Source organism: Lynx canadensis, chromosome C1 (assembly GCF_007474595.2).
Source record: "Lynx canadensis isolate LIC74 chromosome C1, mLynCan4.pri.v2, whole genome shotgun sequence".
Lineage (NCBI taxonomy): Eukaryota > Metazoa > Chordata > Mammalia > Carnivora > Felidae > Lynx > Lynx canadensis.
The window spans coordinates 117,397,742-117,413,277 of record NC_044310.1 but is presented as its reverse complement, the minus strand read 5'-3'; the positions used below and the strand labels follow the sequence as shown (position 1 = coordinate 117,413,277).

The window sequence follows — 15,536 nt, the reverse complement described above, 5'->3', positions numbered from 1 at the left end:
ATAAGCATTCCCAGAGCCGGGCTGGGCTGAGAGCCGGGCAGATACAGATGAAGGGTCCCAGCCCTGGAGCTCATGCGTTTCAGAGATGACCAACATCCCTTCCCTGGCCACGGCAGAACTTAAGGATGTGGAAAGCTGGTGGGGTCCTCCAGAGGCGAGCACCATTCTGCTGCCCTGGTGACAAATATAGGGCTGTCTCATCAAGTTACCTTTCCCACTCTCACTCTCTCATCAGGGACTTGCCTCTGTGACCTCTAAGGCATGAAGTGGCATCGGGGGCGTTCTGAGGGGACTCCATGCTGGTGTCTGAGCTTTTACAAAGGTCAGCTTGGCTCCTTGTCCCTCGGGGGCCCTGGCCCCGTGGCTGTGTCCTATTTCGCACCCGGTTCCAGCCTGGCTCCTGTTCTGTGTCTTGAGCTGGCAGGTAGAAGGGACATCTCGTCTGGGTCTCACACGCTGCTCCTTCCATTCGGACCCCGAGCCGTTGCGGAGAAGTGTGATGTGGGAGAGCAATGTCTGGCAAGATTGGCTCTCCATCCAGGGGTGGGAAAGTGAACACCAGGTCCCGGAGCCCAACGGTGCCCACGGCCTTTTCTTCAGCCCGAGTCCCGAGTGCCACTGACGTGAAGGCCTTCTCTCCATCCCCACGCTGCAGGGGCCATGTGGTCAGGAACCGCATCTGGGTTCTCTTCTGGCAAATGAGTTCTAAGGGTCGTTCATGGTTTGCTTTGTCACTTGTGGACGTTTTCATTATCCCCAAATTGACACTTACCTCTCAGTTACGTGAGAGCATGGGCTCTGCGCCTCCTGGAGGAAGCCTTCTCGTGTTCTGCGTGCCATATCCATGATGCCGCCATGTTTCCTGCCTGCCTTCCTCATCGGGCTTGCGTTCCTTGATGGCAGCAGGGAGCCAGCATTCTGTGGAGGTGGCCTGGTCCTGCAGCCTACGTGGAGGGCACTGGCTACAGCACTGATGTGCGTTACTGTATTCAACACTGACAGGTGCGGTCACATCCCTGGCTGAGGACACCAGCCCAAGGAGAACAGAGCCCCGTGCTAAGAGAGGTTTTGAAGCAACAGGAACAGGTCCTGGCCCCTCGGTAGGAGATGGGAGGCTCCCCCCTCCCCAAGCACAAGGTGATCTGGAAGAACTCAATTTACACCCTTGGCTCCTGTGGGCTGGGGGATCAGCAGAGGGCGGGATAATCCCAGCTTCTCGAGCAGATGGTTTCTGACTACCGCTTGACCCAGTTCCCTCCCAGCCGACTGGCAGTGGGGCTGACAGCTCTCCACCAGGGGAGCAAAACGTGGACCCTCCTCTCAACCTTCTCTTCCCTCCTCTTACCAGCAAGGTTGAGGTGGCTTTTGACTCTCCCCGGAGCCAGGTCAATGGGCAGGATGTTGCATCTTCCCAAAGGCTCCCTCCAAGCCTTGTCTGGCCCGGGTGGGGCTCAGAGAGAGAACGGTTGTAGCCAAACAGGCAAGGACCGCTTCTGCGAGGGCTCTTGCTGGGGAGTGTCTGTGTGTGTGTGTGTGTGTGTGCGTGCAAGTGCGCGCATGCTCAATTCTTCACTGGCTTCATGACTTTTCTCATCATTCATTCATTTGATCAACCAAGCATTAGTTGAATAAGCTACCCCTTATCTGGCATTAGACAGGGCCCATGAGACCCTTGCCCTCCAGGAGTCTGGGGCCCCACAGAGGAGACAGACAGACAAGAGTATAACAACAGCCAGGCAGCGGGCCAGGGGGCCTAATATGGCAAATAACTATTCAGGGCACAAGAGGGCCATGGCGGGCTTCACCAAGGAGGAGGAATCAGGCTGGGTCTGAAGAACGGAGGAGTTTGCTAAGTGGCTAGCGGCTGTGGTGATGGAAAGACCCAGAGGACCACAGCACGTGTACCTGGGGGAAGATCCAAGCAAAGCCATGGAGGTGGGTCTCTCCTGGCTTAGGGCTACAGCTCAGGAAGCAGAAGTCCCTCCTTCCTGCCCAGAGATCACAGGCTCAGAGGGTCCAGGATAGGGCAGGTGGTACAAGCAGAGGCCATAGAGGGCTGCATATTTGGGAACAGCAGGGAACTGGGCTCTGGAGAAAGCCCTAAGGAGGCAGAAGGGCTGCCATTGTGGGGACCCTCCTGGCCCCCCTTCCCCCCCCCCCAACTTCCTCTTGATAAACCCCTATCAGCCTCAATGGTCCCCCGTTGGAGACGCCAGGCACCTTCAGGGCGGTTCCTCAGATTGGGAGGGAGGGGGCGCTCGGCCTCCAGCTTCTGGGTCTCCGCGGGGCTGCAGCCCGGGCTGAGCTCCACAGAGGCACGGGCAGGGGCAGGCCCAAAGCAGGCAGAAGGGGAGCTTGGGGGTGGGGGGTGGGGAATGCTGAGCTGGAGAACCCGCTCCAACTTTAGTTCCCCAATATCCTAGGAGAGCCAGAATGACTTCCCATCCTGATTCCCCCTCACAGTCCTGCCGGTTGCAGGGCACGGCCACAGCGGGTGGGGGGTCTGGGTGAGCGAGGGGTGAGGGCAGGGTGGAGTTCCTTGGCCCCGGGCGCTGCGCCCTGTCGGCCTTGTTGTGCTACTCCACACCCAGGTGGGGGCGTCAGGAGAGACAGAAGGAACGACTGCACTCGGGGTTCTGGATGGGTTGGGTGTTCGGTGTTCATTGACAGGGTGGCTTGTCTGGCTGCCCAAAAAACGATGCTTTAGAATCACAGTTCATAGGGTTCTGTGAGGAGCTTCACCAAGTTGCGTTGTTTGAGGCTCCCACGGTGTGACATGTGTCATTGTCCTCTCCCATTACAGATGAGGAGATGGGAAGCAGAGAGGGGGAAGACTACCCAAGGTCACTCCTACTAAGCTGCCAGTGGCTGAGTCTCCACTGGAACCCGGGTTTGTCTGAGACCCAGACCAACCACTTGGGGCGGGGGGATAGTGGTGCTGGAGACCTCGTCCTGGGGCTCGGAGCCGCCCTGACGCGAGGCTGGTTCCCCGCACAGACGAGGATTTCCCTGGGGCTTGGAGCCGGCAGAGGCAGCGGCTGGCCAGGCCTCCAGCGGCCGCCGCCTCCTTTACTCCTCCAGCCCGCGGGGCCCACGCCTCGCCCAGTGCGCCGGCGGCCCGAGGCGCTCGGCTAGGGCACTGCAGCCCGGGAGCGACATCCACCCGCGGAGCCAGCCCGGGGCCGCAACCGCCGCCCCCGCCTCGCCAAGCTCGAGAAGGTGCACCCCGGGAGGGCCGGGGGCGGCCGGCCGCCGCGGCGAGAGTTGTTTCTCTCGGTCGCAGAACGAGGGCAGGGCCTGCGCGACCGCGGGGAGGGGGGCAAGCACCGGGATCCCGGGCCGGGAGCCCGTCGGTGTCGCCCGCCGCCCAGTTGGGCGAGGGTCCGGGGCGCCCACGTGGTGGGAAAGTTTCGAGACTGCGAAAGTGGCCGGGCATTGCGGGGGTGGGGGGAGGGGAGCGGGCCGGCTCGCCCCTCCTTCCCGCGAAGGCAGAAAGGAAAAAAGCGGGGGGAAGCGGGGGTGGGCGTGGGGAGCGGGCGGCAGCGACCTGAACAGATTCCGCCCCCCCCCCCTCCGGGGGAAAGCCGGAGCGGGGAGGCACGGACAGCCTCCTCCCGCATGGCCAGGACGAGACTCGCTCACCACCACCCCCCCCTTTTTTTTTATGCCAACGTCTATCTCAACGCGCGCGCACTTACGGAGATTGTGCGGCTTTTTTTCCCCCTTGGGAGAAAAAACGAGGAGAGTAAAAGAAGAGAGGGCAAAGAGAAGAACTCCTCGGCAGGCTCTGCACCGTGTCGCGGCCGGGCACGGGGACGCGGCCGCCACCCGCCCGCTCTCTCCCGGCCCTGCGGCGTGTGCCAGTGGGAGAGCGAGCTAGGGCACCCGCACCCGGGGACGCTGCGAGACTTTTAGGCGCTCGAACCAACCTCGCCGCCGCCGCCGCAGGCAGGAGAGACAGGGGCGAGAAGGGCCCTGCCTCCGCCTCGCCTTCCTCGCACGGCGCCCCGCGCCTGGCCGGCCCGCGCAGGCAGGCGGAGGGAGGGAGGCAGCGAGAAGGCGGGCGGAGCGGAGGCCCCGGCGGAGCGCGCAGCGGCCGGCCCGCCCGCCGGTGGATGCGGCGCCCCGGGAGCCTAGAGACAACTTTGCCGTGTGACGCGCCGGGAGGACTGCAGGGCCCGCGGCCGGGGGCTCCGCGCCGCCTCTGAGCGGGGCCGCGCGGCCAGCGCTCCCCGGCGCTCCCGCCACTGCGCTCGCCCCGTTCCGCCGCCCACCCGCCGGCCCGCGGCGAAGACTACCGGCCCGTCGCCGGCAGCCGCGGCCCTTCCTCGGCGCTCAGGTGCGAGCGCGGGGCCCCGCCGCAGCGCCCGCCGCAGCGCCGCGCCAAGCCGCGCCCGGCTCCGCTCCGGGGACTCGGGCGCCTTCGCTTCCGTCTCGGCCAAGTTGCGTCGACCAGCCCTTTCGCCACCTTCCCCGCGCGGCGGCCAAGGCGCCGCCGCCGCCGCTTTCGCTTCACCGGAGCTGGGGGCTGCGGGGCCCCGACGCGGAGAGGATGGGGGGAAGGCTGCAGATGCCGAGGCGCCCTGAGACGCCCGCGCGGCAGTGACCCTCCGACCCCCTCCTCGCCTGCGCGCCTCTCCGGCCCCCGCGGCCCTCAGCGCCCCTTCCCCGTCGCGCGGGAACCCCCGCGGCCCGGCCGGCCCCCTCCCCCTGCTAGCCGGCGGCGGCCCTCCCGGCGGGCGGGCGGAGGCCCGGGCGGGCGCGGGCGGGGGCGGGGCGGGGCGGCGCGCCGGGAGCCCGGAGCCCGGCCCTGCGCTCGGCTCGGCTCGCCTCGCGGCGGGCGCCCTCGTCGCCAGCGGCGCACCATGGACGGGCTGCCCGGTCGGGCGCTGGGGGCCGCCTGCCTCTTGCTGCTGGCGGCCGGCTGGTTGGGGCCCGAGGCCTGGGGCTCGCCCACGCCCCCGCCTTCGCCCGCCGCGCCGCCGCCGCCCCCGCCGCCCGGAGCCCCCGGCGGCTCGCAGGACACCTGCACGTCGTGCGGCGGCTTCCGGCGGCCAGAGGAGCTGGGCCGGGTGGACGGCGACTTCCTGGAGGCGGTGAAGCGACACATCTTGAGCCGCCTGCAGATGCGGGGCCGACCCAACATCACGCACGCCGTGCCCAAGGCCGCCATGGTCACGGCCCTGCGCAAGCTGCACGCGGGCAAGGTGCGCGAAGACGGCCGCGTGGAGATCCCGCACCTCGACGGCCACGCCAGCCCGGGCGCCGACGGCCAGGAGCGCGTCTCTGAGATCATCAGCTTCGCCGAGACAGGTGGGTCGGTCCCCCGGGCGGCCAGCTGCGGCCCTCATTCCCCACCCTCTTCCACTCCCTTCTCCTTGCCCGTTCTGGCCGCCGCAGCCAGTGCACCTTGGGGGAAACGCTGACTCCCGGCCCTGCCGTTCGCCCCTGGCCCTGTGCACCCCGTCCTGGTTGCCGTCCTCTTCCCTCAGGCAGCGTACCCCTGCTCCTCCGCCCCGCCACTGAGCGCCTCGCCCTCCACCACTGCTCTGAAATCGGGCCCCAGCGCCTCTGGGCGCGCATCCCCCTCCCGGCAGATGCGTGCGGCCCTGGCTCCGCGGGCACTTGCTTGGTGATTGCTTAATGTTTTTGTTTCCCACGATCGGAGTGTAGGCTTAGCAGTGTGGTTGGAGATGTGTGTGCTTGTTGATATCCGTGGGCCGGAGAAGTAAGTGTGTGTGTGTGTGTGTGTGTGTGTGTGTGTGTGTGTGCCTGTGCCTGCGTGAGAGGCCCCGGGGCCGCTTCCATCGCCGGGCAGCGTGGGCTTGCCAGGATTGCTGAAGCCTCACTGGGGAGAGCTAGGCAACCTCTCTTCCGATTGTGTGGGCACCGGAATCGGGCGGAAGGCAGGCTTCTCAACAGGTCCCATCATTTACGCAGAGAAAGACGCGGCTCGGGGGCAGCCCCGTGCCTCTAGGCTTGCCTGGCAGCGGCAGCAGCCCCCTCACTTTAGAGCCGCAGAGTTCGTAGTTAACAAAGGGTAGGAGTCCTTTTGGGAATTTTCTTCCGGCCCTGGATTGCAAATTTCTACCACTGTCTAAATATAATAATAGAGAAAATCTTTCGGAACTTTAAAAGAAGAAGGAAAATGTGCCCGCGCGGAAATGCTGCAAGTGCTTTCCACTCCGCTGTCCTTTTCAGGACTTGAATGAGCCAGGCTGGCTTTTGTGCCTGGAGCTCAGCCCCATTTGTGGCGAGGGGACTGCGGAGAAGGTCGCAGAGGGGGAAGCCCTGGTGCGGGCTGGGCTGGGGTGGGCAGGGAGCTTGTGGGAGGGGGGAGGGTTGTGTCACCAGGCTGAAAATGCCCCCCACTCTTCCAGGCAGCAGGCAGACGGTGCTGGTGCCGCCTGGGGATGAAAAGGGATGAAAAGTTTTGCATGGCCGAGTGTGGAGAAAAGCAGAGACAATCGGGCTGGTTTGTGCTTAGAAAGAAATGCATTGCCGTTTTAGCTGTCCGACCGAGTCAGGGAAAGCTCGACATGCAATTAGAGAGCTTGGATTAAAAGGTGCTTTGGGGCCCAGAGTAGAAATGTGATTCTGGAAGGTCGAGGAGGCCTTTTGGTCCCGGTGGCACAAAATGACAGCGGGGGCTGGTATATTTCTGGTCCGTTTCACGGAGCCAGCTCTTTGACTTATAAATAACAGATTCAGGTCACAGGCAGCTCGTCCAAGACCAGCTTTTAAGGCTGCACTTTCCCCCATTTCAAAGTCAGATGTCAGTGTTATTAGAGGAGCCAGGCGAAGCCTGAGGAGGGGGCTGCAGGGCGGTGGTAGGAGGTTTGATAAAACCAGATATGGCCACACAGTTGCCTTATTTGTTCTTCCCCCCCCCCCCCCCAAAAAAAAGAGAGAGAGAGAGAGAGAAAGAAAAAGAAAAAGAAAAAAGTACAAATTGTCAGAAGAGTCACTGAAAAATGTAGGATGAGCGTGTGTAGTTGTATCTCGGTTGGCATGGTTTCTCTTCTTGTTGAGCTGAATTATGGAGGAAACTTAACAAGCCAGTTCCCCTTTTCCTCGGAGATTTTGAACGCGCCATTAACGGGGAGCTGGTGTCTCACGAAAGGAGTGGACCTCAAGTTTCAAGGCTGAAGGTCCTGTCCCTTGGAACCCGTCAGAAACGAGGGCTTCACTTTGCAGCCTGCAAAGCACAGGTTCCCGTGTCAGAAATCTGAGTAGAGCTCGCTTGTTTGCAGTGGAGGATCCACTGGGGGTTGGATCAGATCATGCTTAGGTAAACACTAGGAAGAGGCAGTAGGTGGCTCAGCTTGATTTTGCAATGCCCGGAGTTAACCAAAAAAAAAAAAAAAAAAAAATTCTCTACTGAAACAACCCACCCCAAAATCCTTGGTGCGATCCTGGTTTTGTTTTCCAGATTTCACAGATACCCATAACAACTTGTTAAGATCTTGGCCTCTTGACAAGTTCCTCTGTTGAGCTTTGAGGCCTGACAGCCTGTCTCCAGGGAGCCCTGGCCTGGGAGAGGTGAGGCAGGATTTTATAGGCCCGGACCCTCCAGCTCCAAGTCGGTCCGGGTTTCTCAATGGAAAATGATTTTTCCCTGCCTCTCCCAGGTTCCAGTGAGAGGCCCTGGCCCCAGAAACGGTATTTTTGGTCAATAACGTTTTCCAGCTGCGTGGCAAGTTCACATTCCAGCATCAGGCAGCAGTGTCTTTCCGCGTTGCCTCGTGTTCTCCTTGAATTAACTTGGCCTGCTCTCCCACTTCTCCGCAGATGGCCTTGCCTCCTCCCGGGTCCGCCTGTACTTCTTCATCTCCAACGAAGGCAACCAGAACCTGTTTGTGGTGCAGGCCAGCCTGTGGCTTTACCTGAAGCTCCTGCCGTACGTCCTGGAGAAGGGCAGTCGGAGGAAGGTGCGGGTCAAGGTGTACTTCCAGGAGCAGGGTCACGGCGACCGGTGGAACGTGGTGGAGAAGAAGGTGGACCTCAAGCGCAGCGGCTGGCACACCTTCCCGCTCACCGAGGCCATCCAGTCGTTGTTCGAGCGGGGCGAGCGCCGGCTCAACCTGGACGTGCAGTGTGACGGCTGCCAGGAGCTAGCCGTGGTGCCGGTGTTCGTGGACCCCGGTGAGGAGTCGCACCGGCCCTTTGTGGTGGTGCAGGCGCGGCTGGGTGACAGCAGGCACCGCATCCGCAAGCGGGGCCTGGAGTGCGATGGCCGGACCAACCTCTGTTGCAGGCAACAGTTCTTCATCGACTTCCGCCTCATCGGCTGGAACGACTGGATCATCGCGCCCACCGGCTACTACGGGAACTACTGTGAGGGCAGCTGCCCGGCCTACCTGGCAGGGGTCCCCGGCTCCGCCTCCTCCTTCCACACGGCCGTGGTGAACCAGTACCGCATGCGGGGCCTGAACCCCGGCACGGTGAACTCCTGCTGTATCCCCACCAAGCTGAGCACCATGTCCATGCTCTACTTCGACGACGAGTACAACATCGTCAAGCGGGACGTGCCCAACATGATTGTGGAGGAGTGTGGCTGCGCCTGACCGCGGCGGGGCTGCGGCGGCGGGGCGCGAGGGCAGTCCCAGAGGGTCTCCTGCCAGCCCCTGTGGGAACCGGGGGCCCAGCCGGCTGAGCGTGGTCCTTCCGGTCCTTCCGTTGGGCTGCCCGGGAGGTGCCGGGGCGAGGCCTGAAATATTTTTCTACTACTTCATCGAGCAATCAGTCAAAGCCAGAGCAAGAACCCTCAACTGACATGAAATACTTTCAGATGCACACGTAAACACGCACAGCCAGACGCATCCTGCCACCCACACAGCAGCCTCCAGGATACCAGCAAATGGATGCGGTGACAAATGGCAGCTTAGCTACAAATGCCTGTCAGTCGGAGAGAATGGGGTGAACAGCCACCGTTCCCACCAGCTGGCCCGGCCACTCTGAATCGCGCCTTCCGAGCACACATAAAAGCACAAAGACAGAGACGCAGAGAAAGAGAGAGAGAGAGAGAGAGAACGAGAGAGAGCGCACGGGAGCCACAGACAGGAAAAGCAGATGCGGGGGTGGGGAGCGTGCGGACAGGCGGGAGGGCTGCGTGGCCCCCTTTGCTTGTGTGCAAAGCCTGCCATACCTCAGCATCTCCTGGCTCAGACGTGTTGGCTTCCTTCCCTGCCTGGGATCCTTCATGCTGCAGGACCAGGGGGGCCTGTCTTTTCCCACCCTTGTGGAGAGAAAGAGGCCCAGAAAGGACACAACCTGCCAGAGACCGTGGAGCAGTGGCAATGACCGTTTGACTGTTGCTTGGGTCCCTGGCGTGACTTCTGTGTGTGTTTGTTTTGGGGTAGGGAGGGAGGGAGAGGAGGAGGGTCTTAATTTGATGCTTTAACTGATCACTAGCAGTTGACAGGTCATTCATTCCAGTTGTATAATTGAAAAGGGATTTTTTTTTTTTTTTAAACCAGGTATGACCTTTTAAGTTAAAATCTGAATTGTTTTACACGGGAAGAAAACTAAAAGTTGCAATCTGTGCCCTTCACTGGGGATGTTCCTCTAGGACTTACTGGGGAGGGGTGGAAATGACCCCCGAGGCAGGGGAATGAGCCCCGAGGAGGAAATGGTGCAGTGGAGGCATTCTGGAAATGCTGGTGTTGGGGGGTGGGGGTGCCTCCTCCCCCAGCGGGGTTGTGGGAGGGGAGCAGTTTAGCCGGTCTTGGAGAGATGGGGAAGGCTTCCAGCTGCTTTACAGAAGTTGCCCGTGTGGGTCCCGGCCACCAGGGCCGGCCATGGACGTGGCCCCAGCCTGCTCGCCTGCCCGCCTGCCCCTCCTAGCACTTGCCGACTTGCCTGAACGCACACGATATAGCACTTGCCCATCTGCGTGTGTCCAGAAGTGGCCCTTGGCATATCACTGAACTCGCTCACCCCCAGATGTCCAAGTGCCACGTGAACTATGCAATTTAAAGGGTTGACCCACACTAGACGAAACTGGACTCGTACGACTCTTTTTATATTTTTTATACTTGAAATGAAATCCTTTGCTTCTTTTTTAAGCGAATGATTGCTTTTAATGTTTGCACTGATTTAGTTGCATGATTAGTCAGAAACTGCCATTTGAAAAAAGAAGTTATTTTTATAGCAGCAAAAAAAAAATACAGTTAAATGTATTATACATAATTTTGGAACCAAAGAGGCCAACAGATCAGTTTTAATTTTTATTAGATGGTGAGGCCATCTTCTGTGAGGTAGACGTTCTGAACAATCCCGTGAGTGGCCTGCCAACGTTTCAGGGTATAAATGGATTTTGTTTATTCAGTTTGATGTGTCTTTTCTACCTTTACACACCCAGAAGGTACAGTAAAAATGACTATGGTAGAATGCAGGTGTGCGTCCTTAATTCCCCACCTTTATGTTTATTTAATAAAGCTCCCCTTAGGTTCTGTTTCATAATAATTTAAAACCAAACAATTTTCCCATAGACTTGCTGTTAAAGTATTTTACATCTGTGTACAGTTTAAGAAAATAAAAGATCGAGTGCCACAGGCTTCCTGCCTGGTGTGGTGTGTGGGGCGGTGGGGTCTGGGCTGGAGGCGGCGGCGGGGAGGAGGGCGCGGCCAGGCGTCCAGCTTTGACACTGGTTGCCTCCGCGGCCCGCTCCCGGCACTCTCTGAGTCCTTGCCACGAGCACGGATGTCAGTGGGAGAGGCTAGGAAAAATGGCAGAAGATCAACATGAAGGACAATGAGCAAATCCAGGAATTGCACGTTTGTTTACCCTCCTTCTCCCGAGACTAATTATGTTTTACTAAAGGCGCATCTATTACCGCTTGAAAGTGCCGGTTTGAGCCCCCGTCCCTGGAAGGAAATGTAAAACCTGGAAGGTTGAAGTGCAGCTGACCTCCGTGCCATGCATTTACTGATCTAGGTGACTGTAACCCAGAAGAGGCTAGGGCCTTGGGAACAGAAGGGTGAACAGAAAGGAGGCCGTGAGTATGCTAACTGTCCTTGCCTGTGGGGATTTGAACTGGAGTAGGTGGTGGTGGTGGTTTTAGTAGTGACAGATGTCCAACTGCGATGGCAGGTCTGACTTGAGACACCCACAAAGTGCTGTTCTATGTCGTGCTCTTTGGGGAAGCGATTTCACCATTTTCCAGAGTCGGGAATCTGAGGTGCGGAAAGGTTCAGAGCTTGCCCGAGGTCAACACAGCTGGCACAGGCACCCTGGGCGCTTGAGCCCAGGTGCCGTGGCCGGGCCACCTGTTCTCTGGGAGGACGGCAGCCCTAAAGCCTCGCCTTCATCCGAGGCCCTGCAGAGCCATGGGGCTGCGCCTTGGTCTTTGGGTCACATGTGGTCTTCCCAGAAAATCTCAGGACAGTTGAGCAGGTGGGACCTTACAGATTGATTTAACCCCGTGAAGGTAACAGTGGGGAAACTGAGGGAGGCCCTGGGCAGCAGGAGGGACGTATCTCAATTTACACAGCCATCTGGTAGCAGGAGGCAGCCTCTGGCCTCTTTTCCCATCCTTTGCCTATCCGAGAGAGCTACTGCTCCTCCAGCGGTTTGTCCTAAGGGGTGGATTTATTGATCTGCAAAGTCTTCAGACGGTATACAAGTTAATAGGGGTGAAGAGGAAAATTTCATTTAAAAAGGCCTGGCCTGGGCATTTGGGGTGTAAGTCAGGATCCAGCCGCTTCTCTGCTCTGCAGTGGGCTGCATCCACCTGCTGCTGGCTACTCCAGGCCCTTGATCCAGCCCCTGCCCACCCCTGGCCCAGGAACTTTCGCCGGCAGCCTCTAGGAGGGGCAGTGTAAGTCACCAGGGTCCCACACTGTTTGGATATTGAGCACCTCCTGGGACCCACCTCTGGGGCTGAGCTTTACAGGGTGGTCCATGGATCCCACCGTTAGTCCCGGGAAGGGTCTGGGACTCTGAGGTCATGAGGCCAGCGGGCTGGGAGATGGTCTCTGAGTGGTACTCTGCTGCCCTTTGCAGGCATACGTGCCTGTGCACTCCGGTCCCCCTGGGGCAACGGTAGTTGGCAATTACTTTTCCTGACAGGTGCCGTGAGGACAGGCATGCCTCCTCTGTCCCAGGGCTGAGTGTTCTTTCTCCAGTAAGGATGCACATCTTCCTTCCTGTGCTTCTGTGGCCAATTGGCTCCCCTGTTCCTTCTTCCTCATTCAGTCCTTAGTCCTTTTCTGCCTACTGCTTTTTCCCATTCTCTGCCCTTATCTTCCCAGTGGGCCTGGCCCGAGGGCCCCACCTCTCCCTGGCGATGCCCTTGGAACCCCACAGCACAGGCCCAGAGAGCAAGCCTCCCACACCGCTCAGCAAGTCCAGCGCCTGTGACCCTGAGCCCTCCTGCGCTGCTTTAAGGTTCCTCTTCCCTCCCCCGTGTCCCTCTCTTCCTTCTTCCGGCCACCAGGCTGTTAGCCTCTCATAGGACAAATGGGTCACACGGGGCCAGCCAGAGCCAGAGGCTGCTTCCCTACCTGCCTCAAATGTCTCCACCCCCTATCCGCTGTGATTCGTGAGCTCCCGCTATGTCAGATTCATCCTTGGCGTACCTTCAGACGTGCCCTGAGTGCTCAGTGACCCAGTGGAGCCAAGTCTGGGCGTGCGGGGATGGGGAGAGCGCTGGGGTGAGGAGATCCCCTGTGCAGACGGCGCCACGCCTACCAGCCCTCTGTTCTCCCCTATTTCCCAGATGGGCACACTGAGGGTCCACTCAGCAGAGGCTCCGGGGTGTCCTATGTCTGTTTTCTCTCTCCGCCCTCTCAGTTTGGTTCAGAGTGGGGCACATGGTGCGTCCCCTGCGGCCCAGTCCAGTGTGGAGGCAGCACTGAGGAGGGCCCATTATGTGTCAGAGCTTTTGTGCCTGTTCCAGCTACTGGGTGTGGCACCACTGCCACCCGGTGCAAAGGCCAAGGGTCCCCACTCAGTGCAGACAAGGGTCTGGGAAGGGGACTCTGCAGCTTTTGCTCTGTGACTGGGCCCCTGCCCCACCTGGAACCCAGGCTTGCCCAGCACATGACTAGCATGCCCCCTGCAGACCCTGGGGATTCTTGCTGGGGACCCCACAAGCAGCCTGGCAGATAATCCCTATACAGCAGCCTTGACCTCCTTCAAGGTCAGGGGTGGTGGGCATAGGCTGCCAGCAAGCCATGAAGACTGCTACGGGGAAAGAAAGCATGCCTGTGTGGGCAAAGAAGCAGAAAGCCAAGGCCCCTCCTTGCGGGCAGAGGCTCCAGGAGGAACCCGGCCCCTATTCAGCTTTCAACGGGATGTTTGAGCAAATGATGTTACCCGTGGGCCTCGCACAAGGAGCTGAGCCTGTTGTAGGTGAGGCATGGGCGTGAGCTTGGGGCGTGTGGTTGGCTGTCTCTGAGGCTGTGTGGGCGAGCGTGTATGTGCGTGGTTGAGCGTGAGACCATGTGGGGTTTGAGACGGCGACTGTGGAGTGTGGGAGCATGGTTGGTTGTGTGTATTTCGTGCCATTTTCATGTTTTCCTCGTCATGAGGCAATGCACCCGGCCGGTTATACGCTTTGTGATTGGGGTAGCTGTTTGTAAATGTGGCCTGTTGCTGGCACCCCCCCCCCCCTTGCAGCTGGAGACTAGATCACCCCCATGTTGGGCAGGTGCTGGGCGGGTTGGGCCAGGGGGCACAGGCATGATTTCTGTGGCCCTTGTGGTCGCCCACGGTGTGGTGTCACAGTCCCTTCTGCCCTGCCCTGGCCACTCAATGCCTGGGGTGGGGGTGGGGGGTCACCATGGTGTCCCCGCAGCCCTGAAGCCGGATCACTTTAAAAGTAGAATGGTACAATCTGGCCAGTCGTTTTCTGGGTGCCTGTTCTGATGTGCTGGGGAATCAGCAGGTAAGATCATCTCAGTTTGACAAAGATCTCGTGACAATCCGGGGTCAGAGTGGGTACAGGGATTATTATCCCCATTTTCCAGATGAGAAAATTAAGGCTGGGAAAGCCATTCGCTGATGGCTCAGCTCATAAGTGGCAGAGCTGGGATTTGCCCCCCAGGAGCTGTTTCCAAAGTAACCTATAGCCACTGGGCTGTCTAGGAGGAGGGGTAAGGAAAGACAGAGCTGTTCTGGGGCCTACCTGGAAGACAGGAGAGGCTGGGGCTCAAGGTTTTCTCTGCTCCCACTCCTGCCTGAAAGTCCTGCCCAAGCCTGGCATATTAATGGCATCTGTGCGTTGAGATGTTCTCTCTGCCCATGGGGACTGCCATCCATGGTCCATCCCCACTCCCTCCGTGGCTAGGTGGGTGAGATGGCTGCTGGGCCCAATTCTGGGAAAACAGATGATGAACAAAGCAGAGTTGGGGGGGTGTGGCCAGAAGCCGGCGGCCTTGCCTCTGGGTCCCGCAATGGTGGAGAAGGTGGTTTGGACAATCTTCCATGTGCACAGTACCTCGGCCCCTGTGAATGGATGTGTATGTGCATGCATGTGTGTGTGTGTGTGTGTGTGTGTGTGTGTGAATCTGATAGACATCCCCACAGCCCAGGGAGCTCTGAGCCTCAAGGAAAGAGCCCTGGTTTTTAGGCTACTTGGGAGCCCTCATTTACCCACTAGGAGTCCCACCCTCAGCCTCAGGGGACATTCTGAAGGCAGTCTGGTTCTGTGTTGGGGCTTTGGGGCATCTTCTGGCTTCCCACAGGAACACAGTGAGGGAGGTAAGTCATTGCTGGTCACCCCCTCCACAGATGAGGTCACGGGGCCACTTCCCAGCTCCCTGGGTAGGTAAGCACCCCACACTGGCTCTGGGACAGCTTCCTAACTTCCCTGCTATGGGCCAGGCCCTGAGGACCCCCTGTGGCTCCTTCCAGGCCACCTCCTTTCCCTTCCTGAGAGCAGGTTCAGCGACTCTTCTTAGCTCTAATAGCACGAGTGGCCTTGGCAGATCCCGGCCCTGGAGCTGCTCCCTGTCCTTCAGGTGCATTGATCCCTGGGGGCTGTGACACATCAGATCCATCACAGGTAAGGCGTACCTTTCTTTGGGGGATGGCCAGCAGTGGGAACCAGGAAGGGGCTGGCCCAGAGGGCCTAAGGCTGTGTCCTTCACCTATTTGGTGGTGGCAGCCACAGGCCAGCACTGCAGTTGGGGACCACAGATCTTGTTTTTGAAACGTACCCGTGGCGTTCTCCTACCCTTCCTGGGTAACGTTTTAAGGAAAACTTGGTGGTGGACCCTGTCACTCTCCTGTATAGAATTCTTCCAGGACCCCACGGCCCTAGAAAGAAGTCTGGTGGCTAGTGGGCTCCCCAGGGCCCCGAGCCTGCCGCTTACCACCTCCCCTCCCACCCCGGAGCCCGCAGTCCCCACCTTGCGTTCCCCACCCAGGTTTCCTTCCTGTCTGCAGCTCCCCACCTTCACCTCTGTGCCTCCAAATGCCCTTTCTTGCCCCCTTTCTCCTCCTCTCTACTTGGGTAACTGTGCTTTACCCTTTGGGGCTCTGGAGTAGGAGTGCTGACTCCCAAGGCTTAGGAAGCTCCTCTCGCAGTC

General features: G+C 59.6%; 1 protein-coding gene across 1 annotated transcript; it reads left to right on the top strand.

Annotated features, from left to right (window-relative positions):
- Window positions 1-4,865: 4,865 nt before the first annotated feature.
- INHBB (inhibin subunit beta B) lies at window positions 4,866-10,559 on the top strand. Its single transcript, XM_030327468.1, has 2 exons — window positions 4,866-5,313; window positions 7,792-10,559. Exons 1-2 carry the CDS (start codon window positions 4,866-4,868, stop codon window positions 8,565-8,567), a joined length of 1,224 nt encoding a protein of 407 aa, XP_030183328.1. The 3' UTR covers window positions 8,568-10,559.
- The last annotated feature ends 4,977 nt before the right edge of the window (window positions 10,560-15,536 follow it).

Bases quoted from the DNA above. Each gene is read 5' to 3' on its own strand.
- INHBB (XM_030327468.1), top strand. From the start codon at position 4,866: ATGGACGGGCTGCCCGGTCGGGCGCTGGGGGCCGCCTGCCTCTTGCTG. The intron at 5,314-7,791 runs GTGGGTCGGTCC...ACTTCTCCGCAG, and splicing joins CATCAGCTTCGCCGAGACAG to ATGGCCTTGCCTCCTCCCGG.